This window comes from Bos mutus, chromosome 11, assembly GCF_027580195.1.
Source record: "Bos mutus isolate GX-2022 chromosome 11, NWIPB_WYAK_1.1, whole genome shotgun sequence".
Taxonomy (NCBI): Eukaryota; Metazoa; Chordata; class Mammalia; order Artiodactyla; family Bovidae; genus Bos; species Bos mutus.
This window is the reverse complement of record NC_091627.1, coordinates 32,292,444-32,320,372: the sequence shown is the minus strand read 5'-3', so window position 1 is coordinate 32,320,372 and position 27,929 is coordinate 32,292,444. Positions and strand designations below refer to the sequence as shown.

Sequence of the window (27,929 nt, the reverse complement as noted above, 5' to 3'; positions counted from 1 at the left end):
CCTGAATCGGGCTCTCATTTTCCTCGTGGGTGTCCCACTGGTCTGCCCACCTAGTGTATCCTGGTTACAAGCCAGCAGATGACCTGCCACCAGGTTTATGCAGGATCACTGAGCACCCTTGTCAGTATAGGGTCCTACTTGCCCATGGAAGAAAGTCAGGATTCCTTAGATCAGCCCTCAGGCCCTCCGTGTTTATATTTCCTAACTAACTTTTTAGGTGACTCTTCAATTCCCTTATTCAAACTTGATGCATCAGTAAAGACACTCCAGTTGCTGCCCTCCAGTCTCTGGCCTGGGAGTCGAATGTTAGGACTCTCCTCCTCCCTTGCCTGCCTCTGACGTAAGCTGTTTCTGGCTCCAGTGCTGCCACCTTCACAGAGCCTAACCCAGCCACAAATGATAGCACCCATCTCTGAATGTTTATAGAATATAGACAGTACTTAAAAATAGGCAGGGTCAGGGGCATAATGGAGGACTGGCCTTGAACGGGAGAGAGAGAAAACTTAATTTTGAGACTAGAGGAGAGGGAGTGGGGAAAAGTATGAATATATATAAGTTCATAGTGGAAGAAATACCTGTTGACTTAATTTTCTTCTATGAAGTGGGAAGCATATAGTCTTCCAGAACAGTGAATAAACTTTCTGAGCACCTTATTACATGGCATAACATAGTGGTTAAAGCTCAGACTCTAGTGTCAAACAGCCTGAGTCCAAATCCTGGCTTTCGTACATTTCAGCTGTGTGAACTTGGGCAAATCACTCAACTTCCCTGAGCCTAGGCCCTTCATCTGTAAAACAGGGATTTACAGGAGTGCCATGTGGATTAAATGTGTCAGTGTGTACAAATCCTGTGGAACAATGCCAGGGCACTCAGTGCCAGAACCTGAGTGTAAAAATGTAAGACACAGCCCTTAAGAAGCTTTGAGTCACGTAAGCCAGTTGTCTAACTCCTTTTCTGTGAAGTGATGCCATCCACTCCCTGCTACTTCCATTTAAGACAATTAGGTAAATGTTTCCAAATGATACTGAATTTAAAAAAAAATCTATATATTTTTAAAATTCAAATTCTGCAGTAAGACAGTGAGTGATACAGTCAGAGAGAGATGAGTGTCTATACAGCTGGGAGATAACAGCTCAGGCAAATGCCTAAAGCAGCTCCCAAGGGAAGAAAGGATAGGCACTCAAGTGAGAGTAAGACAGTAACGGGGAAGCAGCAGCTTTCCTTAGTAGAATCAGCTAAGCTTATTATCATCTGAACTCAATCAGAGTTTCTCAAAGTGTAGTCCCTAAATCAGCATCATTTGGGTACTGGTTAGAAATATAAATCCCGGGGCCCTACCCCAGACCTACTGAACTGGAAACTCTGGTATTATCTAGAAGCAGCCTGGTCCCAAGAGGCAGCCAATCTAAAATGTGTACGATGAATGTGTGTGATTTCAAGTCAATGATAGTGTATGATGTGCTTACAGGAAGGAGGCAGGAGGGAGAGCAAGAATTTGGCACTAATTACACTATGTGGCCTTGCACACCAAGTTTACAAATAAAGAAATTTTTCTCCAATGGAGCAAGGTTGTGTTGCTAGACCTAGAATAGGCGGCAAGTCCTTGAAAAGGATCTATGCTTTGGTGAGTTTCTTACACGTGAAAAACATCTGATTATAAACAAAATGCTTCCATTGTGCTAATCAATTTGACAATTTTGTGATGCAGGCTGTCTTGTCTCAAGGTTACTGATTCAGAAAGGCTTAGACTTGCCCAAGATCAAAGTCAGTGGCAGAACTGTGGTTGGAAACCAGGTCTTTCATCAGTCCAGTTTTCTCTTAACCTCTTATAGCTGGTTACTCATTTGTAGATACTAATTGAGAGTGGTTTGAGAAGGAGTCATGAGTAGTTTGAGTGCTAGGAAGCTGTATCTTCCATTTTAAATTGGTTAAATGACATTCCAGATTATAAATCAGCCTCCTGTGACTGTGAGCTGTGTGACTCTGTACCCTAGGGATCAATTATCAGTGGAGGAGCTGACAAAATTCAGCTTGTGAACGTGTACAGCTGAGAATCAGTGCCTAGGTCATTGCTTCCCACGGGGCCAGCAGAATGCAGAGGGCTCCCCCACGGGGGCATGGTACAGTCACCTTTTATTGTTGTTTAATCAACATATCTTCCCCACAGATTCTGAGATGCCACCCTAGGGGTGTGCGCTGCCTCCTGGTTGAGAACTGTGGCAACTGAACCACTGCTGCTGACAAGAAGGTGATAGTGTGGAAAAATGGCTGAAAACCACTGCCCTCAGCTACCTTGGCCTCACAAGTTTTAGCCATCCTCTGAGGTCAAGTCAGCACAGCCCCAGCTTCTCTTCTACTTTGCAAGGGCCAAAAAAGTGGCACCCAAGTTCTTAACCTAGGTTTTTGAGATATAAAAAGCAGATGAAGGAAAAAAATGTCATTTTTACTATCAATAGGTTAAACAATAGAGCTTTATGTGACCCCTGAATGGGCTTGCTACTTTCCTGTCTGAAGGGAAAGCAGATACCAAAGTTTCTGCTTCCGGTCACGGGGAGAAGTAAAGAGAGAATAATAAATCCCCCATATTCAGTCTGTCAAACTTTGACTAGTTCCATCCAAATGAGAAACATGGACAAAAGCAACCATCCACCAACTAGGCTAGTCAACCTGCACAAGGAAGAGCGAGGGGAGAAATGGCAGACTCCATATGAACATTATGTTTATTAAACTCACTCTATAAAGAGAGAAGTGGGGAAAAGGCATTCCACCTTCTCAACACTGGATGTAAGGAATTCTGAAGAAGAACTAATGATCCAAGAGGAAGACTGTTCTGACAACAGGTTCAAGATAGATTTGCTTGGAATGGGGAGGAAAGTTGGGATATAATAAAGACGATGTATAAAATCAGGCACAAGACTGATGATGTGGTGGCAAAAGGAAAACTGAGCCATAAGAAATGTGGTGTTACTTCCTTACGGTACAAACGGAAAGAGCAAGGCAGGTGACAATCCCAGAAGACTTGAGATTGAAGCTGAACCCTGCTACTTAATGGCTATGCAATTTGGCCTCTGTTTCCTGAATCTGAAAAATTCCTAATGGGAATTAAACAATCAGTTTAAATTTAAGGACCAATTTAAACAATACCCCACAAAAGCACTCTCTATCACCACACAATTTAGTGTGCAATTTAATGCAATCATTATAATGTTTTTTTTTTCTCTCTCATTTTATTGTATTATGGAGATGTCAGATCAAGACCTTACACTGGGCTAGGACCTGTAGTACAATAATAGCAGTGTGCATAGGTACCCCTGACTTGCTATCATTGACTATAATGGGAATGCTTTTAAACTTTCAATGTTAGGTATGTTGATTTGTTGAAACTTTCAGCAAATCCTTTGTGTTAGATTAAGGATGCTCCTTTCTGCCACTGCTTAGCCAAATTAAAAAAAAAATTCATATGTGTTTTTAAAAAATCAACGACTTTTTTTCTCATTTACTGAGATGATCATTTTTTTTCCCATTGTTACCATGGTGAATTGCACTGCAAGATCTCAAATACTGAACCATCTCTGTCCTTGGAATAAACCCTACTTTGGCATGATGATTTAGTATGAGGGAGATGGCCTAGTTAAGACACCTGGGTTCCAGTTATCTTTCCATCTCATAGCTTTAAAAACTAATCAAATGACTTCCAAATCTGTATCTTCAGCCCCACCTACTCCCCTAAATTTCAGCCCCCTCTGTATCCTATAGGTTTGACAGCTCCTCTGGGATGTCTAACAGGAATCTCAAACTTATCATGGCAGAAAATAAACTTGCCTCTTTCCCCCCATCCCTGTTAATGGAAAATCCATCCTTCCATCCCCCTTCTCTGAAGATCTGACTTTCCTGTTTTAACCTGCAAACACTTTCCTCCAGTAGTATTCTCTATCCCTCCTTTCCTACTTAATTTTTCTTCACAGCACTAATCACCTGGCACACCACGTATTTTGTTAGTTTGTCAAATCAACCTTCATTAGAAGACAAGCTCTGTGAGGGGAGCAGGGATTTTCATTTTCTTCATGGATGTAGCCCCAGTGCCTGGAATAGTATCTGGGAAATGAATAGTATGTACTAAATGAATATATATTATCATTGTTAAGAATATTCATTCTTTAAAATAGTTATTGTGCAGTTTCACAAGACAAACCCTAAAAATTCCCAAGACTAACTATAACCTGCTTTTTGAAATTGATAGAGTGACCCTTTATTTGGGGTTATAAAAATTACGTATCAAAGACTGACTTAAAAACCTAGAACTAGCCCATTATACTAACCTTTCTACTTTCATATAAACATGAAAAGTTCTTAATAAAAAGCTTTAATAAAGCTTTCAAGAGATGGTAGGATACAATTTTAAACCTTAGGCTTAGATGTGCGTTGAGTCTTTAAATAGAGTATTTTCTATGTAAAGCCTTTTCCCCAGTTGGTTTTGGGTGAACTTTGAAAGTCTAGCTTACTAAGTAATTATCATTTAAAACACACTTGCCAACAGCAGAATATTAAAAATAAAAGCTAATTTAAAAATTAATGCCTATTTTATAAAAGTTTGCAAGTTAAAAAAAATGAACAGGAAATATGCAGCCTAAAATTTAGTACAGGCAGGTGTACAATAAATTACTATAGATTTGAAAACAAAGCAGAACTAAGCAGGGCTGGCTCTTTAGGTATGAGGAAAATTCCAGGTAGGACATTTTTTCTGTTACAGGGAGCCCTTCCTGTTCATTACCTGTCCCAACTGTCCGCTTTCCAAGTTGATTGTCACTCAGCTTCCAGAGGCACTGGTTTTAAAGGCCAATCTAATTTCTCATAAAAATTTCACAAAAAGCCATCTTACTCTTGTTCAATTTCATCATGAATCACTTCTTGGTGGCATTATCTTGTGGGTGAACAACTTGTAGGGCACTCTGTGTACTCACTTTGGGAGGGAAAACCAGAAGGAATTGTCTCCCTGATCTGCCTTTTTCTATTTTCTCATTAAGTGTAGTCAGTCCAATCAGCTGATCTTCAGTGGGGAAGTAATTTCTGAGAAAAGTAAAGGATGTAATAGTAGCATGTGTCATCGATAAATATAAAGCTTGATCGGTCAGTAATGAAGTACTACTTTTGCGTAACTTACGTGTGCATTAATTTTTTTTAGACTCCACCTTTACAAAAATGGAAGTATTAAAGATATCTGCTGGGATTTCCCTGGTTGGTCCAGTGGATAAGAGTCTGCCTTCCAGTGCAGGGGACATGCATTTGATCCCTGTTTAGGGAACTAAAACCCCACATGCCACAGGGCAACTAAGCCCCGACACTGCCACTACTGAGCCCACGTGCTGCAAACCACAGAGCCTGTGCACCACAATGAAAGATCCTGCATGTGACAACAAAGATCCCTTGTGCTGCAACTGAGACCCAATATATATAAAACTGCTGCTGCTGCTAAGTCGCTTCAGTTGTGTCTGACTCTGTGCGACCCCATAGACGGCAGCCCAACAGGTTCCCCTGTGCCTGGGATTCTCCAGGCAAGAACTCTGGAGTGGGTTCCCATTTCCTTATCTAATGTTCCATAAATTCTCCAGATATGTGGAGGCTCACATTTCATGAAAAAAGGGAACAATCAACAGGATAGAATCACGATCTTTTCTTGAACTCTGGGACAGTGTGCAGACTTACATTAGCTTAACAACCCAGACTCTAGGAAGAAAACTCAGCCCCTGGTCTATCAGCCCGTTTCCCTTATTTCAAACACTACTTCTGAATCTGTTTCTTCAATTGGCAGTTTAATCAATCATCCTACTATGTAGAAGGCAGTGAGTGGTGGATAAAGGAGAGATGTAAACCTCTTTAATAAGCTTACAATTTGGTGGAGGAGAGAAACAAAGTGCCAAATGGAGGCCTCAACACTGCACAAGGCAATACAGAATCTAATCTAAGTGTAGGGTCCAAGGAGGGCTTCATGGAAAGGGCATCTAAACTGAAGCCATGAAGGACGAGCAGGAGGGAGAAAGGAGGAACATTACAGGCTGGGGAAAGAGAATGAATATGGCAATGGAAGTGGGAACACAGCAAATCCAAGAATAAAGGCCAGATCAGTGTGGCAGGATCATTTGCTTAGGGACAGTCTAGAGGGTCATCAAGCTTAAATGGCAGATTTCAGATCATCTATAGGCAAGAATTAGTCACTAACAGATTTTGAAGATTGTGTTAAAAGAGACTTCTGTGATGACTGTGAAGGATGAATGTAAAAGGCATGAAGATAGTTACTATAGTCACCCCCACAGAAAACAGTCCAGAATTCAATCTCTGATCAATAGGCTTAGAAAGAAGATAGCTATGAGGCATTACAAAAGACAACCTTTTTACAATTCAGTTAATATGAGTAGGAGGAAGTTGTTAAAAATAACCACTAACAGAATGATGATGCAATAATTCAGGTAGGGGATAAAGAAGCTATTTATCGGGAGATAAGTTATTTGGTTTAGGGCTTAAGTTTGAGGTGCTGATGGGGGTGGGGCTGGAGGGGAGGCAAAGTGGAGGTGGGATCCATCTACATGATAATGTTCACCAGTTGGAAATTAGGGACTGAATCTTGAAGAGAGATCTTGGCTAGAAGAGTGGACTTAAGATGCACTTTAATGTAAGCAGCACTGGGTTCAAGGGAAAAGATGAAATTGTTCAGAGAATACAGGGACTTGCTTCAGAACTATTTCCCTTGCACAAATTTAAAATACAAAAAAAAAATCAGTATTTTAACACATTCAAAATTAGTGCCCAGATTTTATTTTCAAAACAGAAACTCCAACAAGCTTTGAAGGAATTTGAGTTCCTGAGAAAAACTTCGAATTCATCAGGATTCCCAGTCTTTATATGTCACTGTCTAAAGATGCTTTTAATAGTTGAATTGGGAAGTGGAAACAATGGCCGGTTTCATCACAAAGCCCAAGGATGGATTCTTGGGTCCAGCACTTATCAGCCACCTGACCATTTATACAAGCTTCAGTTTCACCATTTGTAAGATGGTACTATGACCTACTGTCATTGCTTTGTAGGATTTTGAAGATCAAATGACATATTGTATGTGAACGTGCTGTACAAACTAAGAAATTGTAAGCACAAGAGTATTAGTGTAGCATATTGCCTGGCAGAGCAGAAGTATTTAACTGATTATAATCATCTCCATTACTAGGAAGGAGGGAACTTCAGGCAAATGTCTCTGCGCTTCCCACACTTCTTATCAGAGTGTCTGTACTACAGCAGCTCATATAAAATGGTATTAATCCTAAAAACTTGGTCTAAGGTTTGTTTTATTCTGTACCTTAGGACCTCTCGGCACTGGAGTGGGAGGAAAACCTGATGGAATATGGAAATTATTCCTTTGGCATTTTAAGTCTTCTTTCCTCAAGCCAATGTCTCAGGTTGGCCACAGATGCTTAGTTCTGCTGGTGGCGCAAACAACCAAAGTTCTGAGATAAGCACCAATGATTAAACCAGAGCTATCCTCCAGCATAGAAGAAAGATTCATTGTCTGCAGAAGGATCAAGAGTGAAAGAAAAGTGAATGCTCCTGTGATCTGCTCCAAGAAGCCAAATTTCTTGGCTCACAAAAGGGATCCTCTGCCAGTCCTTTTATACCTGCCCCACAAGGGACCCACATTTTCCAAAGTTCTTTCACACTAAGGGAATGACACTGCCATTTCATGGAGCCTTCACTTCCTGTTAAGATACACAGGGACAGAATGCCTCTCCCAAACTGTTGTGACTCCTGCTGACTTCATGCTAAAGCTCACCCCCATTCAGACTTCCAAAGGGCAGGCTCTCTGCCTGCCTCCAGAGAAGGGGCCTTGTTTGCAAAGCCTGTTTTTAAAAGTCATAAAGTCTGCAGACTCTATATGAAGTCCTAAATCATATAGTCCAGAATAGTTCATCCAGAACTTGGAATTAAGAGTTGGTTTCAAGTCCCAGTTCGTGTGTGTGTGTGTGTGTTAGTTGTGTTGACTCTTTGCGACCCCATGGACTGAAGCCTGCCAGGCTCCTCTGTCCATGGAATCTCCAGGCAAGAATACTGGAGTGGGTTGCCATGTTCTTCTCGGGATCTTCCCAACCCAGGGATCAAACCCACGTCTCCTGTATTGCAGTCATTCTTTTATGACCTTTCTCTTTACAACTTTCTCAGAGGACTGCAGAAGTTTAAATGAGATAATGTACCTAAAAAGTGCCTTAGAATTTGTTACAGTGCAAATTTATTTTCCCTGAATTTTTAGAATTTTCATCAGCTCCAACAGACTGTGTAAAAGATACAAAAGCCTTAACTTCTGGCAGGATAGGGCTGTTATGGAAGAGACCTCAGCTACTGGCTGGCACAGTTTCCAAGAGAGGATCCGAAAGCCTAGATCATATTCCTCCTGGAGCCAAAGCCTGATTTAAATTACTTTTCATTCCATTGGCTAACATAACTCTCATAACATGTTTGAGAACTCAGAGCACTGGTTACCAGTTGAAAAGAGTAGCTCTCTGGGGGCTCTTTCCTGCCTCCAGGCCTTCCTTCATATATGCTATTTCTCAGAATTCTCAGGGTGCTCTTCACTGAGCTCCTTCCTCTGCATCCTGCAAACCTCACTTCAAATACCATTTCTTCCTCAGAAACGTTCTTTGAGTCACCAGACAAGGTCTCACTCACAAAGCAACTTCTAACTCTCCTTTATACTGTGTGTGCATGCTCAGTTGCTTCAATCATGTCCAACTCTTTGCAACCCTGTGGACCGTAGCCCACCAGAAATCTCTGTCCAGGGGATTCTCCAGGCAAGAATACTGGAGTGGGTTGCCATGCTCTCCAGGGGAATCTTCTGACCCAGGGATTGAACTTGTGTCTCTTATGTCTCATGCATTAGGAGGTGGGTTCTTTACCACTGGTGCCATCTGGGAAGCCCTTCCTTTATACCACTTTATCCAATTGTGATTATAACTATGCAAGTCCTGCAATGTGTATATATGCTCTGAGAGGGCAACGTTTCACATCTGTCTGAATCCTTCCATATCCTTGTGCCTTGGATAAAGACAATAAAATGTGCTGAATGAGGCCAGAGCTTTGTGCTTCTTCAATCTTGTTAAGAGCTCTTGTGGCAATGAACATAAAGCATATAAAGAAAACTAATTTAGTGCTGCAGAAAGGGTTCTGGATGGAGGAATGCTTCCTTTGGCAGATTTCTCCAATAAAAAAGAATTTATGGGCTTAATTAAATCATCAAGATTCTTTTCAGAGGAGCAGGAATGGTCAAGGATTGAGCTTGCCCTGAATTATTCACTGTATTCAAGTGGAGCAGCTCTTCTGGGAAGAGCAGTTAACGTCAACAAGGAAATCAGCACAACTTCCTATGTAAACGGACAATGGTCCTTTCTTTCTCTTTGATTGGGAGGGCCCAGGAGACAGTTTCCAAGTGTGGAAACTACCTGAGGCAAAACCATACTTTGCTTAGGCAAGACGAAATTCTTCTGTATCAACCGCACTTTTTCCTCAGTTGTTACTATTTGCTTTTCTAATGCCTTCCCGCCCCTACCTTAAGATAAATTTAAATCAATGTTCAGTTTCATCTAAGAGAAATATCCTTTTTTTTTTTTAACCTTATCCTGACTTTTGGAAAAAAGGCTTTGCTTCCCCAAAAGTGTGACTTCAGACAACAGCTACAAAATCCGTGTGTGGTTATGTGTGAGAGTATGTGTGTGACAGATCCCCTCTCTTCCCTCTAAAATCATATATGCTCACCCTCCTTACCCCACTGGCTCCGGGTGGCCAAGTGTTGGTAGATCTGGTTGCCTTAAAAATACACAAACAAGAAATAGGGCCTGATTTTCATAAAATGCATTGCCAAGAAGGAGCCTCAAGTAAGCTTCAACATCTGTGTAATAATAATAAATGTCTGTCTGTAAACACCAGTGACTGTGAGAAGGAGATTATCTCGTGGCCAGTGCTGCCTGGACCAGATTTCCTGGGTCAAGAAACAGCAGGACCACAGCGTTTAATCACCAGACAAGTGGCCAGAGTTAGAACTTCCTCACAGCCTCCTATCACTGGGAGCTTCTCAAATTTCACAGGGCTGGTTCTTATTAGGGTGACTCTGAGGAGCTTTGGCTTCAGGGATCATTTTTTATTATTCTTTAATTATCATTAGTCATTTTGGGTTTTAACAATTTCTGCACGATGTAAGCTTCTTTTCCTCCCTGTAAAAGAAGAGGCAACTCATCGATTCAGTAGCTGGAAAAGTGAATTTCCTGTGGAATGACAGGAATTACATAGAAGCAAGCAATTTTATTTTCCTCAAATGTAGCAATAATTTTAATCTGTACATACATAAAACAAACAGTGCAATTATAAAACCTTGAAGGTGACATGCATACTTTAAGGTGCAGTTGGGATGGGGGAGGATGTTAGCATCTCCAATTTTCCTTACCGTTTTTTTTTTTTAAGTTCCTTATGCAAAAAGCACTGAGTCAGGAAACTTCATCTGGAATGCTGAAGTTAAAGGTGAACTTCCTGAAGTCTGCACGTCTAAGTATCACAAACAAAACAGAAATGACCTCCTAGAACAGTTTGAGAGGGAATAGAGTAATATGGCTGGGCTTTCAAGCTGGGAATGAATGAAATCAGGGATGCATTTTTCTGAAAAACTAAAAGAATGTTTGTAACTGAGTGTCCTATTTCTGTTTCATAGTTGCTACCCACTTGAGCCCTTCCATCAATCTTTTTATTCAGTATAGGTTCTGAATAGATGCTGTTCAATGTTATTTGTAACTAAGGGTGATGAGATGCAGAAAAGAGGACCTGGGAAAATGGCTTCTTCCTTGATGTCTGAGTCTGTGCTCCTCTTCCACTGTTAGTTCTTATGGCCTCTTCTCTGCCGTGGAAGCAGAGGTAGCTGGTGCACAATGTCAGACGTTGTCATCGTTCACAGGCCCGGGGCGGGCAGTAAAGGCGAGGGAAGGGGGTCTATCTTTGCTTCTTCCACAACCCCTTTCTCAGGCTTTCCTGGCCTTTCAGTTGGAACTTCGAGAACTAGAAAGTCAGTTCACTGGGTCCTTGACTCAGAGGCCAGGATGAGACAAGACGTGGTAGAGTGACAAGACACAAAGGGAAGATATGGTACCAATTAGCCTCAGAGCAGGATAGAGAGATTTATATTTGCACTGATGAGAATTCAAATTCCCAAAGTCAATCTAAAAAAAAAAAGAAGATTTTCCTTTGAGTATTACTTTTTTCTCTGTACAAGTGGTCTGTGCACTTCTGGTGAGAATTCCTTGCACCACTCTCAAGTCAGCTGATTCCAGGGACACGCCGGGGCACAGGAGGCACTAGGCTCGTCTGGAATGGCTCTTTCTGGCAGAGACATTTTGATTTGAAACCCAAAGTAAATCCATACGTGGCATCATGGTTATTAAAATAATGAAATATTACTAGCCAAAGGTAACTGCAATTCAATCAATGTTATATTTTCACACACAGAAATTTAGAAAAATCAAGAGTATGATAATAAAAACCATAAAATTAAACAGAAGAAAATCAATTTCTACAAGAAATCATATATATGTACAGTGAGATTTAAAGGGAAAAATAAGCTACTTGAATCATAAATTTAATTTTATTTTAAATAACTTTAGCTAACCTCAGCTGTTAATACAATAAAAGCAGAAAGAACAGGCTGCCTTTTTTTTCTTCCAGATTTAAATCAGAGAATTTTATCTACAATAATTGACATAACTCACTTCTTGTCCTTCACCCATCTCATCAAAAATTATTGCATTTTCCCCCAAAATTGTATTTTTTTTTGGATTCCTCTGTGAATATACTCATTTCGTCCTCATTCCTGGAGGCATCTTGGTTTAAATCCATCTTTTAAAAAAAGGAGAAGGGGTACATATGTGGAGGCAAAATATTCTCTCGAAGCCATCAGATACAGAGTTGCTAGAAGAAGCTGATTGTACACACAAGCTGCCTGGTTGGGAAGGGGAGGGTTGTTGATTCAGAGACGTGTGACAGCCTTTGGTGGACGGACACAGGCCAAACCCCACCGGGCCCTTCTTCCCTGGCAGGGTCAGGACTGAGCCAGCTGAACTGGAGCTGCCATCTTCCCCTTAGAACTCGTCCTTCTGGTTCTCCTCCAAAAGTCTTCATCCAGATAAGAAGCCAATGACTGATTACAAAAATAAGAATAATTAAATTTGGCTCAAGAGAGAGATTGTCCAACTGTTCTGCCTTGTTATTTTATCAATATCCAAGGCCTTTACAAAGAAAGAAACAAAAACATCTCTCAATCTCCCAACAAAAGTGAACTTTTTTTTTTTTTTCTTTTTTTCTTTTTTTTTGCTCCAAATGCTAGGACCTGAAGAATGGCTGCAGATTGAGATATCAAAAATCTCAGAAAAATATATAATATATTTGTATATCTCTGTAGGTCTATTATTTAAATTTCACATTCCTTTAAAAGTGGTTATTCAGTCAGTAGCTGCTGAAGGAGGCTCTTCTGCTGGGCCTGGGGGGTCTGTGGTCCTGCCGTGGGTTTTTGAGTTCCCAGTGGACCAGGCTGGTTCAGGTAAGGGTCCCCGCCTACCAGATTCACTGTACACTGGACGTCAGCAAACACCTGAACCTGTTGCACCTGCTGGAACACAAATAAAAGATGTGTTTAGACAGAAGGGTCTGCCCCCCCGGCTTATGAGTGGGTACTACTTGAAGTGGAAACTCACTAGAGCATTCCTCTAGTCTGTAGTCACCACAGAGAAGAACTCTTCTGTCTTCTTGTCCTACAAAAAGAAAATCGCTGCACTCATTTTGCTCAGGGTTCTGGAAAGTTCACACTTTAAAAATAAAATCAAAATTGGAATGGTCAAGCCTCCTACAGGGTTGCCATCAATACTGAAAATGAGCATCATTGCTAATATTGCCAAGATTGGGAAAAGCCCAGTTTCAGTCTGGGTATCCAGTGGTGGGTTTAAAAAATAGGTATATTATTTGGAAAACTGGTTATAAAAGCATTCTATGGATGACTTTAGGAGGGTAAAAAAAATCTTTATGATGTTAGAAAATTAAGGGCTTTAACCCAGTATTAGCAAAATAAAAACCACCACAACTCAGTAACAGGACATGAGTATTATTAAAATTAATGTCCAGAGGATTTGTGTAGTATCTAATATACCTTTACATAGCTTCTTTACATATTACCTTTAGAATTACAGCAAAATATTAGTAGAACAATTTTATACTTAACTTATTTTTCCTGACAGACAGTCCATCCAAACGCATGAGCTGAAAATAACACTAAACTACTAGCTGAGAACAGTGTGAATTTTCCCTTTAACTATCAGGTTGGCCAAAAAGTTCATTCCAGTTTTTCCATAAGAGCTTAATACTTTCAGTAATAATGCACATATTCCTTTGAAAAGTCTAAGGTTACATAGTTTTAATATTTTCTATCAGGAAAACAAAGCCAGAGTTAGTCTTTACCAACCAGCCTTATTATTAGAAAGTCATTTGTAGAACTGATGAGGCCAGTACCACACTTGTGAATGTTCCAGACCAACAGTGGAGATGCCTCCTAAGGCACCCAATGCATCTGTCTGTCTCCGCAGTTGGCAAACTTGTGCGTGTTTAACAGGTTCAGGAAGTATTTTAGATTAGTGATAGATTTTTTGGGGGTGTCTTTCACCACTAAATTCATGCCAATCATACTCAGCATTTCTGAAAACTTTTCTATCCTAATTGAATAAAAGCTGCTTTCCATCAACCTTAACAGGCCAACTGTCCAATCTCGCGACTATCCAATTTCTTCATCAGTCCAATGCCTGATGTATTTTCTCCTCACGATTCACTTGATTCACTTTCACCTCTACTCCACTCTCTGGGATAACGCTGATGGTTCCTGGGCCGAGTGTTTTTGTGTCTGATGAATTAAATCTCTATGTACATTAGTGTCATTTCTCTCCTTGTCCTCCTCTCTCCCCATTTCCCAAACTTTGCTTCTTGTTCCCATAGGCTCCCATTTGGCTTTCTTCTTTTTTGGGGCTCTTCCATGTGTACCTAACATACACCAGCTCTCTGTCTGAGTCTGTTCTGTAGCTGCCTCTGTGCCCTCCACCCACCTTTGTTCTCTGTAATTTCTCATTCCTACTCTTTTCCCTCTAGAGCTCCAACCTTGGCCTTCATCTCTCTCTGTGTTAACAATTCCCCTGTGTTCCTGTTCTCTCATTTTCTCCATCCCAGCTCTGTGAATGCAGAGAGCCTTGAATCCTCCCCTAGTCCTTCTCTCCTTTTTCTTTCTTTTCTCCTTTTCTGTACAACTATCTTTATACTTCTATCTAACTCACTCCCCAGCTTTCGTCTGGCAAGTGCAAAAACATTAGAGCAAATAGAGATTTCATGATGAGCCACTACAGAAAGATTTTGCTACTGAGACTTAACATAAACACAAACTACAGTGCATTTAGGCAATGGCTGATTTAAAAAAAAATAACACAGAATTTTGTTTATATGTTTCAACACATGAAATACATAAGGTGTTTGTGCCTCTAAACTCAAAAAAATTGTTGATAAAGGCATGATAAAACAAACGTGAGAAAATTCTGCTCCTTTAAAAAGAATGCTATATTAAAAAAAATCACCTATTTAGAACTTTTAAAAATTGAAAAGATTAAACCAAACTCCCAAAAGTACATATTTCAGCCATTTTGAATTATTGCTTAATCATGGTGCCTCAGACCAGATCTCAAAAGGACTTCTGATACTGCTATACCTTCACAGACAGGCAAAGCAATACGAAAACAAAGCTTATGATTTGCCAGGTGAGAGAGGTAATGTGAGAGCTGAGTCCCAGCCTCTGTAAGATCTTCTGATGCAGTTTCTACTTCAATTCAAATACTGTCCCAGGACTTAGGAATTTTGAAACTCAGTTGTTTTAAGTAATTTGTTGAGTTACCCCAGTATATGTCTTTGTAAGTATGAGACTTTTAAAAAACTTCTAGTGAATGAAGACCTCAATTCCCCCAGCACAAAAGCCTCTCTTTACATAGCACACAGGACTCAGATTCCACTGAGGCTCCAACTATGAACACAGTTCCCTAACTGGTTTTCCTCTTTCAGAGCTGGTTGCCCAGTGCTCTTCCTCTTCCCCGTCTCCCCCTTAAGATGAAGCCTAAACTAGGTCTTTCATCACTGTTCCCCTTCAGGAATGATGCTCCACTCGCAGGACTGAATTTGAATCCCTTAGAGTTTAGCATTCAAGGCCCTTGGAAATTTGCCCCAACCTACTTTCCCACTTTTAGTTCCGATGAATTCTTATTACAAATCCTTTATTCTCATTGGGTGGGTTCCCAGGACTATGCTGATATTACTGTTTCCCTGTCTCTGTGCCCTCTAACTTCCAATCCCCTGGACTTTCAAGCTCACCTCCTTCCCCAGCCTCCAAAACCCACAATACCTTTCTACTCACTTGCCCTGCTAACTGTCCTTCAAGGCCCAGTTCAGTCCCATCTCCCATATAAATGCTCTTCTGACCATCGCCACAATGTCTCCTTTCTTTGCATGTTTATGGGTCTTGTTACTTGTAATCAATTTGCATTTGCCTTTTTTGGTTATGTAACAATTCATGTGCATATGTCTGTATGTTTTATCAGGCCCTAAGTGGTATGGCAGAAAGAGCATGAACTTTGGTGTTGGAAAGACCTGGGTTTGAACCTCAGTTCTGCCACTTTCTTTTCTGTGAATTACATAGTCAAATCTCCTCAGGTTCTGTTTCTTCATCTATGTGAGAAAAAAGGGAAACTGACTCCTTCATAGAGTTATAGTGATGGCTTACATGAGGAGAAGCACACAGTGCCTAACACAATGCCTGGCAAATCATAAGCTTTCTTTCCTCACGTCTTACCACAGTTCACCTAAAGAGCAAACATGTCTCATGTTTCTTTGTTCATGTTTCCTCCACCTTCGCATAAGGCCTATATACTTTTTTAAAATCTTAATTTATGTTAATATAGGAACGTGGCCACCCCTGTTATTTGTATTGTTCTGAAACAAACTTCTAAAAAGAGGCAGAGTACACAACATGCATTCTGTTTTGTCTGAATTTATTGAGCTCTCTTGAGGTATTTTGATTACACACAAGTTTTAGCACTGTGTTTACTTACAAATAGCAATTAGTGGTCACCATTTGTGATCCCTTATCCTGACATTTAATATTGATTAAACATTCTGAAAGTGCAACTCATTTAACCCTCTCATAATCCTATGAGCAGGTTAGTTCTGCTGGTTACACAGCAACTCAGGAAAGTCCCCTAACACGCCCAGGATGACATGGCTAAGAGCAGAGCCAGGACTCACACCCAGCTCTGACTCTCCAGGTCATGCTCTCAACCATGATGCTATACAAAGTTTCCTGTGTATCTAGATAAAATTTGACAGCTCTGGGCTTAGGATTGTCTTACTGACCTGGGTTCCATCTGCTTCTGTTTTGAGAAGGTCAGTGGATGAGAGCTGGTTGCAGTAGAGGCCTGTGTGTCTCAGTGCTGGATCATTTATCTATTAAAAGAAGTATAAGACCAAATTACAAGCTAGTTGTTTAAGCTGAAGACCAAATTCCTCAATGAGGAACAATCTCACTGACAGAAAAGTAATGGGAAGAGAGCAGGAATAACAAGCTTAGCAATTTACTATGCTGTCAGAAGCCAGGACGGTAGTTCCCTTCGTAGGAGCAGAGAGAGACGTCAGAGAGTGTGTAAGGGGAGAACTTCTGGGGTGCTGCTGGTAATGTGCTGTTTCTTGATCTAGGTGACAGTTATGAAGGTGTGTTCAGTGTATGAAAATTCTTCTAGTTGTATACTCTTCTTTATATTCTTATATATGGTAACTTTAATAAGTTAATTCAACACTCACAGAAGTTAATTAGCAAAACACTTCTACTGCCAGGCAAGATTCAGTAACAGGGATCAGATTTATCCTCTGCCTGAACCAAAATGTATGAAACGGACACATTCAAGACCGTGGACAAAGGCAATGAAGGAAAGTTGTTCCTAAGGACTGGGAAACAATTGAGGTGAGTCCTACCATGACCCCCGCCTACTGCCTAAAGAGAATTTGAGGACAGTATGAGGACAAGGAACCAGACAATGCCAGGCAGTCTCACTGAGATGAAAGGATATGGCTAGAATTCATAGAGCAGAATATCAGATGAGAGAGTACACAGAGAGGAAACCCCAAAATCTGCAGAGAGTCCCTGCAAGTCTGCAGCTTAGTACTGATCAGTTGATTAATGGATCCATTAACAATTAATGGATCTTAGGAAACTACCCAAAGCAGAGGAAAGATTCATCTGAAAAGATGTACATGGAATAATTCTCAAAGATCACACAGAGTTGGGAATAGGTCCTGATCCCACCAGCCAGAGTGAAAAACATCATAATTCAGGTAGTATCAGGTAGTGTACTAGAATGGTTTTGCTGCAGTGGTAGGGTAAAATTAGCCCTATACTAAATATTGTTCTAGTTCTACTAAACAAAAAAGCAAGACCTGAAAAAAATTCAAACTGTTTATTTCCAGGTAATTTAACCATTTCCCAAAACAAACCTCAATATTTATAGGAACATAAACAAGGTAAAATTTGCATGTCTGGCATCCAATAAAAAATTACCAGGTGTGCAAAGTAGCAGACTCTGACATAATCATACCAATGTTTTCTTAGGTTAGTCTTCCAAGACAATAGAAATAAAAGCAAAAATAAACAAACAGGAGTTAATCAAATTATAAGTTTTTGTACAGTAAAGGAAACTATAAACAAAATTAAAAGACAACCTAGGGACTGGAAGAAAAATGTCTGCAAATGATGTAACTGACAAAGGCTTAATTTCCAAAATATACAAACAGCTTATACAAGTCAATAACAAAAAGCAAACTGGCAAAAAAAAAAATGGGCAGAAGACTTTTAAACAGACATTTCTCCAAAGAAGACATACAGATGGCCAACAGTTACATGAAAAGATGTTCATCGATGCTGATGATTAGAAAAATGCAAATCAAAACTATAATGAGGGGACTTCCTGGCAGTCCAGTGGTTAAGACTCTGTTCTTCCACTGCAGAGGGCACAAGTTTGATCCCGGATCAGGGAACTAAGACCTGCATGCCACATACCACAGCCAAAACCCCCAAAAAAACAAACAAACAAAAAGAACAACTACAATGAAGTACCACCTCACACTAGTCAGAATGGCCATCATTAGGAAGTCTACAAATAAGAAATGCTGAAGAGGGTGTGCACAGAAAAGAGAACCCTCTTGCACTGTTGGTGGGAACACAAATTGGTAGAGAATAGATTTGTGCTTGCTAAGGGGGTGAGTGGGTAGGGGAGAGAAGGACTGGGAGTTTGGGATTAGCAGATACAAATTATTATACATAGGATGGATAAACAAGGTCTTACTGTATAGCACAGGAAATTATATTAAATAAACTGTGATAAACCATAATGGAAAAAAAAAAAGAAAGTAGCAAGAAAATGATCCACAATTTAGCGAAAAAAATCAGTCAGCTGAAACCAACTCCCAAATAATGCAGATGCTAGAAGTGACAAGCAAGACTATTAACAGTTATAATAACCATATTCCATATATTCAAGAAAACAGCAGAAAGACTGAACATGTTAGAGATATGGAAGATATAAAAGGGGTTCTAAGTGCCGAAGAATTGATGCTTTTGAACTGTGGTGTTGGAGAAGACTCTTGAGAGTCCCTTGGACTGCAAGGAGATCCAACCAGTCCATTCTGAAGGAGATCAGCCCTGGGATTTCTTTGGAAGGAATGATGCTAAAGCTGAAACTCCAGTACTTTGGCCACCTCATGCGAAGAGTTGACTCATTGGAAAAGACTCTGATGCTGGGAGGGATTGGGGGCAAGAGGAGAAGGGGACGACAGAGGATGAGATGGCTGGATGGCATCACTGACTCGATGGACGTGAGTCTCAGTGAACTCCTCGAGTTGGTGTTGGACAGGGAGGCCTGGCGTGCTGCGATTCATGGGGTCACAAAGAGTCGGACACGACTGAGCGACTGATCTGATCTGATCTGACCTGAAGTGAACTTCTAGAGATGAAAACAGCAACATCTGAGATAAAAAATACTCTAGATAAAACTGACAGACCAGCTATTGCAAAAGAAAAAAATAGTGAATCTAACATTATAGCAATACAAATTACCCAAAATGAAACACATAGGAAAAAAATGACTGGTCTCATATTCCCTTAAAATCTCCAAATCCAGAGAATCAGTGAGCTGTGGTGTAACTTCAGATGGCCTACAATATGTGTAATTAGTCTCTGAAGGAGAGGAGGGGGCTGGTGACAGAAAAAAAATAGCTGAAGAAATAATGGCCAATACTTTTCCAGATTTGATGAAAAGTATATACCTGTGAATCAAGAAGATTACCGAACCCCAACCCGAGCGTAGAACTATGAATAAAATCACACTAAGGCATATCATAATCAAATTATCTAAAACCAGTGATAAAGAGAGTAACTCTTAGAAGTAGCTAGAGAGGGAAAAACATCAATCATGTCCAAAGGAACAAAAATAAAAGTGATAGCAGATACCTCATCAGAAATACAGTGGAGCAATGTCTTTATAAAGTATTGAAAACTACCAACCCAGAATTCAGGGAAAAGAATTTTCAAAGATGAAGGTGAAACAACATCTTTTCAGACACATGAAAACTGAAATAATTCACCATCAGCAGACCTGTACTATAAAAAATGTTAAATGAAGATCTTCTGGTGGAAGGAAAATGATACCAGATAGAAATTTGGATCTACAGCAAGGAATGAAGAACACTGGAAATAACTACATGAGGAAATATAAAAATTACCTACTTAAACCTTAAAAAATATAATTGTTTAAAAGTTTTTCAGTAAAAATGTACTAACAACATATTGTAGGGTATATAACATATATATGGTAATGTTCTGACATGACAGATATGATATGTATGACAACAATAGCATAGGAAGGGAGAAATGGAAATAAACTGTTGTGAGATTTTTGTATTTGTACGAGGTGATACAATTGCATTTGAAGGCAGACGGTGACAAAGATGTATACTATAAACCCTAAAGCAACCACTAAAACAACAGGAATTATTTATAGCTAATAAAGCAACAAAGGCGTTACACTAAAAAGACAAGATGGGAGAAAGAAAATAAGATGAGAGATTTAAATCTTCAATATCAACATCAATAATCACATTAAATATAAATGATCTAGCTACTCTAGGTAAAAGGCAGAGATTGTCAAACTGACTAAAAAAGCAAGATGCAACTATATAAGGAATACATTTTAAATGTAATATTCTTTTACCTAATTCATTATTTTTTATTACTTTGTCTTAATATACAAGAGACAATGAATAATTCTAATAACTGAAAAACAACAACATAATAACAAGGACAAGAAACAATACTATTTAGTTCTTATATTCTGTTATAACATCACTAGGTTGTTGGTTTTTTTTTTCCCTGCTAATTTCTCTGGACAATGGGAACTTTCTTTAAAAAAATTCAAATCCAAAAGGAATTCTAAAGAAAAAGTAATTAGTGTTTACATGTTTTTATGACTTGCTATAAATTATGGCTATATGGCTACAGCACAGTCACACAGTCTTACTTTGTGGTTGCTGACAGAATAGTAATTATAGAGAATTACCCAAAGATCTTAAATATCACTTTGAATTTAATCATTCATTCCTTAAAAATCTTTAGGAGGCTCCAAGATTAACTGGACATTTAGATGGCCTGCAACACTTCCTAAAAAGTTTACTACATAAATTCTGCTCTAAATAGAATATAAATATCCCCTTAACATTCATTAGATTTTTCATCTTGAATATTCTTTTCTATTTCTTCCTTTAGGAAAATTTTCCATGAAGAGTTTCCTAATCAGACCCTTTTTCTTTTAAACCTTCTGTGGTTAATTGTATATACCCCTCATCTGAAAGAAATATATCTCCTACAAAACTGTTTCGTCCTATTATTCAACTAACCTTTTGCTCAGGTTGTACCTTCCCAACTTGTTAATACTGTCTCCCACAGAGCTAACTTTGTATATAGTAAGTACTGAGTTTGTTGAATTGAAAGGCAAAAATGAAGAAAATATGTTCAGAAGAGAAAGGGTATGTTCCAATCAATGTATTATACATGTATTATTTTATAATAAATCTAAAACAATAAAATCTCATGAGACTTAAATTTTACATGATCTGTCAAAATTATCATAATAAACAGTAATTATCAAAAGATAGGGAAAGAAAAAGAAGTTTGGTTACTTTGGGCAAGTATGAACATACCTGATTTTCTTTGGAATAATGAATTGCAATGCGGTGTGATATAGAGCTGGGTGTGTGTGTGGGTAGCAAGTGTGCCAGTTGTGCCACTTACCTGCTCAGGGCACACAGTGCTCATTCCTGGCATCTGCAAAGAGCTCATCTGCATCTGGCCCATCATTGGGTTCATGTTCTGAACATTTGTGTTTCCACCTGCCATGGACACGGTGATGCTCATATTGTTGTACACTCCTGGCTGTGCAGGCGTGGGCTGGTTCTGTATAGCTTGACTGAATACACTGTTAACTCAAAAAGAATCTCAATTACATCCACTGATCATGAATATGGGGATAATATGACTGGACTCCTTAAATTATCAGATATAGGATTCCAAAGAAAATATTTTACATTCTTAACTTATATGTTAAGACTTTATATTATTACAATATATAAAAACTAAGAACCATTCAGGTGCACTCTGAACTCTATCCAAAGGGTTTAATAACTAAAAAGACCTCATTTTGTTACAATTATCTGGCCCAGTATCAGAGTTGTTAAGCTTCAATTATCTGAATAACCAAGAAAGTTTTCCACTTAAGTAAATCTTGCAGATAACTGCAGTTTACCAATTTAATCATCAAAATCATTCTAAAATTTATTATATTATCTTCTTAAACAGAGAATATCTTTTTCAAGCAAAGTCCCTTGCATATGTATCAATCTTCAATAAATATTCACGGAATAAATTAACAAAGGAATGAATGATTCAAAGGTAACATTCTTATACTGTGATTGGGTATATATCCTTAGACTTAAAACTTGAGGGGAGTGATGGTATTTTGTTTCATTTATTCCTTGTCTCTAGTTAACAAGTGATACACAGCAGCAGGCACTCAGTAAATATCTCATGAATGAATAACTAAGGACATGGGTTATTAGTGCTGTCAACTGATAAAGTTCAGATTGCTTTTTGTATTCATGGGGCTTCCCAGGTGATGCCAGTGGTAAAGGGCCTGTCAATGCAGGAGACATAGAGACGAGGGTTTGATCCCTGGGTCAGGAAGATTCCCTGGAGAAGGCCACGGCAAACTATTCCAGTATTCTTGCCTGAGAATCCCATGGACAGAGGAGCCTGGCAGGCTACAGTCCATAGGGTTGCAAAGAGTTGGACGTGACTGAAGCCACTTGACACGTACTCATTGCATCTATACCAATGTTTTTTGAAGTGTAGTCCAGAGACCATCTGCAAGAGAATTCCCTGGTCTTTACTGAAAATTGAGACTCTCAGACCTTATCCCACCCTAGTGAGTCATATTTTCTGGGGGTAGGTATGGAAAAGCACTTCTAACAACTTCAGTTCAGTCGCTTAGTCGTGTCCAAATCTTTGCGACCCCATGAACCGCAGCACGCCAGGCCTCCCTGTCCATCACCAACTCCTGGAGTCCACCCAAACCCATGTCCATCGAGTCAAAAATGCACATTAAAATTCGAAAGCCTTTATTCAGTGTCCTACTGCTTATTGTCACTTCTTAAGGTTTCAGCTTCTGGCCTTTCAATATGCTATAAACTAAGAGGAAATCAGAAGTGTATAACCAGATATTTTTATTTGGAAAACAAAATGCTTTTGAAGACTTCAATGGTCTTCTCAGATCTGAAGACAGCTTCATGTCTTTTCTAGGAAGCAAGATACAAGGGCAATAATTATGGTTTTCAGAGTGCCTGTTTTACAGACTTCCTTCTTCACCACCCAATGTCTAGACCATTGTTACACCAATGATCTCAATGTTAAACCAGTTTCTGTTAGTACACAGAAGAGTATGGAATAAACTCCAAGTAAGTAGAATTTGAAACTTTATATCTGAATGATATAGTGATACAGATAAACACATCTAAAGGAAAATAATATGAATTTTCTTTTTTATGTGTGTCTTTGTGTCTTTGCTAAGTTCTACAAAACACCAAATATTTTATGATTATCAATTTTTAAACAATAAGCTGCTGGTAAAGTTCTACCTATTTTAATGTTAATTTTAAAGAATATGATTTCAAAAATTATTGATTCCATCAATGGCTTTTCTATTCCTTGCTAGCTCTTTGGAGGAAAGCAGGATGTACTGACATTTATAGCTTCCGGTAAATTAAGGTAATCATACTGAAATTCACAGGCTGAGGAACAGCCTATTCATCATGTCTAAAGAAAAGAAGTGAATTTTCCCTAAGTAATTATAAAACACAAATGCACGAAGAAAATTATATGCCTAGGAAATGGTCAATAATACATCTGTGGACCATTAGTGTCTGCAGTGTGTATGCTTGTCAGTGTCCCCACAACTAAAGGTGAGAAAAGAAAACCTATTAGTCTACTGCCCATTTTCTAATGAGAACATTTCTGCCTTAGACAGTGCTCATTTGTCAACTGATACATAAATCACCACTGTAGAGGCAAAGAGCTATGTAAGTTAATGCATGCAGAAGCTTCAAGGACTGCAATGATGTCATACTTAGTGAAAAAGGTTTAGGATTTAATTTCTTTTCAAATTTCTATTTGGGACTATATATTAGCTTAAGTTCTTTCAAACTAAGCCTGCCAATAGTTCCATTTTGGGTTTTTCCCTCATAGAAAGAAGACCAAGCCCTTTCGCAGCATTAATCACTGTTCCATGGCCTGGAATGGATTGTGGGGTTCACTGGCACCTTAGGCCCAATGCGTGGAGGACCCCTCCCCGCACCTAACCCCTGACTGGCCTCATGGCAGTTACCACAGTTTCCTTAAGCTAGCACCAGGTATTTGGTAGCCCCCAAATCGTGGGGAGGTGGGGGAGGGCAGTGAGGGGAGAGATGACAAAGTCAGCCTAAAGCAAGTGTCAGATATTAGAGGTATTAACAAACAGGAGGAGTTCCGGGTCAAATAAGTCTGAGAAACAAAGGGTTAAAGCACAGGCCTTTGCCTTTAAAATGCTAATAAGGCCTGAGACTCTCCTTTGAGACTAGAGTTACACAGAAACGCTGTCCTAGTGCCTGGACAAGTAGGTTTGTTTAGCCCTTTGTTTCTCTTGCCACCAAAGAGATAAACAAAAAGACTCACGTGAGTTATACTGTCTCCAAACTGTATCACATCATTCTGCTTAGTGAGTTTTTGTTTCATGTTTTATTTCTCTCTGACCTACTCCTGTCACTAACTACACTCTAGGTAAATCGACAACAAGGGCTGTTTTCCCCAATTTCTTGTGGTATCTTGCACTGTGCAAAAGAGACAGTGAGGGATCACAAACTATATGCTGCCTGTGTTGACTAATAAGCTTTTGTACATGAACTAAATAAGCAAGTATGAATGTTTGAAAAGTTAGTGATAACTATTTTCTTTCTCAAATGATTTGAGAAAGCCAAAGTTCACAGAAACAGCTAAAGTACAACAAAAACTCAAGTCTATATTTGAATGTGAACCCAAAATATGACTGAGGAACAGGGAATCTCTGCACTCATTTCTTCAATAGATGTATATGAAGTGCTCATGTGTCTTAAAGGATGCGCATACAGAAGTAAACAGAAACAAAGTCCTTGCTCTTCTGAGGTTTGTATTTCAGTTGGAGGAGACATACCATAAGGAGACTAACACAATATGTCAGATGTTAAGCATAATAAAGATATAAAGAAGGAAATGGAGGGACCAAAGAGTGGGAAATGGCGTTTAGAGATGATGGTAAGGGAAGTCTAAAATGGTGACATTCAATATCTGTGTCTAATAAGGTGAGACTTGAGGCATGAGAGAGAAAACCATGTGGCTACTGAGAGAAGAGGATTCCAGCAGAGAGATTTAAAAATGCAAAGGCCTGAGTATGCAATGTACTTGGCACATCTGAGGAACAGAAGAATAAATAGAAGCCACTACAGCAGAGTGAGTGATGAGAATACAGATGAGGTCAGAGAGGTACCCAGGAGCAAGATTATGCAGGGTGTCACAGGCCCTATACTGTGTTCTGAATAAGCTGGCATGTTTGAGTAAAGGACTGATATCTTGCCTCATGTTTTAAAAGCATCACAATGTGCAGACGAAACTGTAGTGGAGCAAGGGTGGAAGCAAGAAGACAGGAGGTCACTGCAGTGGTCCAGAAAAAGGATGATGCTGGCTTGCGCTAAAGTGTACAAGTGGGACAGGTAAAGAGTGGAAGCTGCTAAGAAGCTGATGTGATTTGCTGATGGATGTGGGATGTGAGAGAAAGAAAAAAGGTTTTCTTCCGAATAACTGGAAGAATGGAACTGTTTACTGAGATGTGAAAAAGTATGAGTCCAGCAGGTTTGGGGACGAATATTACTTTAGTTATTGTCATGTTAAGTTTGAGATGCCTATTAGACTTCTAAGTGGAGCTGTCCATTAGGCTGCTGTATATATGGTATGGTGTTTAGGACAGAAATCTGGGCTAGAGACCTAAATCTGGGAATCATAAACATAGAGATAGGCATGTATTATCAGTAAGATTGGCAGATATAATCAAGGGAGGAAGTAGATATGAGGAAGAGGTCCTAGAATGAGCTGAGGCCCTAAAGCAGAGGTCCGAGAGGTGAGGAAGACCCAGCAGAAGAGACTGAGAGTTAGGAGGAGAGACACCTTTCTCAAGAGAGAAAGCTGTTCCACAAACCAAATGAAGAAGGAGCTTCAAGAAAGAGTAAGTGCTCAAGTATGTCAAGTGCTATCAATGCTCACTGCATTTGGCACTGTAAAGGACAGTAAAGACTTTGATAAGAATGCTTTTGGTGGAATGATTTGGATGAAAGCCTGACAGATTCAATAAGGAACGGAAAGAGAGGAAGGAATTTAACTGCAAAGGTGAGCAGATCTGTCACCATTACTGCGTTTTTTTCCCCTAAAAGCACATGTAAATGATCAGGCGTACGTATGGAGCAAGCATTTAGTTAGATTCCGTTAGGGAACATTTATAACCGCAACGGAGGGAGAGCTGGACAAGAGGGCTGAGAATGCCTGTTAGGGAGTAATTATAATGATGGGCCATGGAACCTAAAGTGAGTTCAAGAAGCTGGGATTAGAACACACTAGGAGACTAAGTTCTTGCATATCACACAGACAGTTCTATTTCTACCTAGCTGACACCAGTCCTCAAGGAGAGCTACATAGTTCTCTAACAGGAAGTTTCCTCTCTCACCTTTCAATGAACTTTGAGAGAATATGGTCTTAAGTTTTCAACATTAATTACCTTACTTATTATGTTGTCAGATCAAACAGCTTCCCTGTCATTTAGAACCAAGACACACCCAAATTAAAACCCTTATAAAACTCAAGTGATGTGTGAAAAGTTTAGCAGCCACAATTTGCGAGGAAAATGACTTTAGTAAGATAATTCTAAGTAAATGGGTAAAATGAGGCCACTGAAAATCTAGAGATTCAAAAAGCCAGATAAGGCAGAATGACCTTAGAAGACTTAAAACCTTTGCTGTTGCTATGAAATCCTTCAAACATACCAAGAGTGAAACTCACATGCCCACTATTCAGCTCTAGTGAACTCCAACATTTTGCCATTCTTGCTTTAGATTTTTAAGTGTTTCTATAAAGACTGATTTTTTAAAAAGTACTCATTCCTACCTCTGTCCCAGGGAAGCTCTGTTACTCATAGGAGTTGAGCGTATTCTTTAGATGCACTGGGGAATGGGACAAAAAAGTCTGGGGCCACTACAGTACCTTTCTGTACTAAAAACAGACTTATTTGCTTTAAAATTGACTTTAAACTTAAAGGACTTAAAAGACGCTATTTGGCAACATAAAATTCAGTTCTTTGAATCTGCAAATGGATAGAAGCTAATAATCTCCTACTTGGATTCTGAAGGCGTATCTGTTCTTACGTGCTGCGGAGTATCGGGATGCTCATATACAAAAGCTGCCCCCTTACTTGTTGTTTCCCATTGCTCCTTGCTGCCAGGCCTTCATGTCTGGTGACTGGTAGCCAGAAGTGGGCGGAGTCTGCTGGAGCAGAGAGCTCTGAGGAGGAGGGATTGGCATCGGCACCATGGAGCTCCCAGGGCTTAGAGATGGAGCAAAGTTGGCCTCACCTTGGGGAACCATTCCTACAAATTGACACAAATTAATTTATGTGAATACACTATACATTTATCAACACCATAAAAAAACAATCCAGAAGGATCTGTCATAACATAGGTAGAAACAGCCTGTTCAACAGAGTAAGGAAAAGATTTCAGTCTCTCAAAAACAAAACAGGAAATGTTAGTATAAACAGATAAATAAACATGTAAAAAAGAGATTTGGAAGAACATTTCCATTCACTAAGATATTGATCTGGGTACCATGATTACACATGATCTTCTTTTCTGTTCTTTTCTGACTACATGAAATTTTAAGTATCAAAAACAAATCTGAGCACACATAAAAGATTTCTTTTGTAATAAAAAATAAGTAGAAAGGCTATGACAGATGTTCACTAAATTTTGATAAACATTTCATGACATATGTAAGTCAAATCATTATGCTGTACACCTTAAACTCATACAGTGTTCTATGTCACTTATATCTCGAACTGGAAGAAAAAAATGACTAAGTC

General features: G+C 39.4%; 1 protein-coding gene across 11 annotated transcripts in view; it reads right to left on the bottom strand.

The window, feature by feature from the left end:
* Positions 1-10,330: 10,330 nt before the first annotated feature.
* NCOA1 (nuclear receptor coactivator 1) overlaps positions 10,331-27,929 on the bottom strand; it is a 219,117-nt gene continuing 201,518 nt past the window's right edge. For 8 of the 11 annotated variants that reach the window (XM_070379206.1, XM_070379211.1, XM_070379204.1 and 5 more), the window contains 4 exons: positions 27,264-27,438; positions 21,479-21,662; positions 16,498-16,587; positions 10,331-12,679 (listed from right to left, as the gene is read on the bottom strand). In XM_070379206.1, coding sequence (XP_070235307.1) covers positions 12,509-12,679; positions 16,498-16,587; positions 21,479-21,662; positions 27,264-27,438 — 620 coding nt within the window. In that variant the 3' untranslated portion in view covers positions 10,331-12,508. Of the gene's footprint in view, positions 12,680-12,764; positions 12,822-16,497; positions 16,588-21,478; positions 21,663-27,263; positions 27,439-27,929 lie in introns of all 11 variants that reach the window. The other 3 variants (XM_070379214.1, XM_070379213.1, XM_070379212.1) reach the window with 3 other exon arrangements.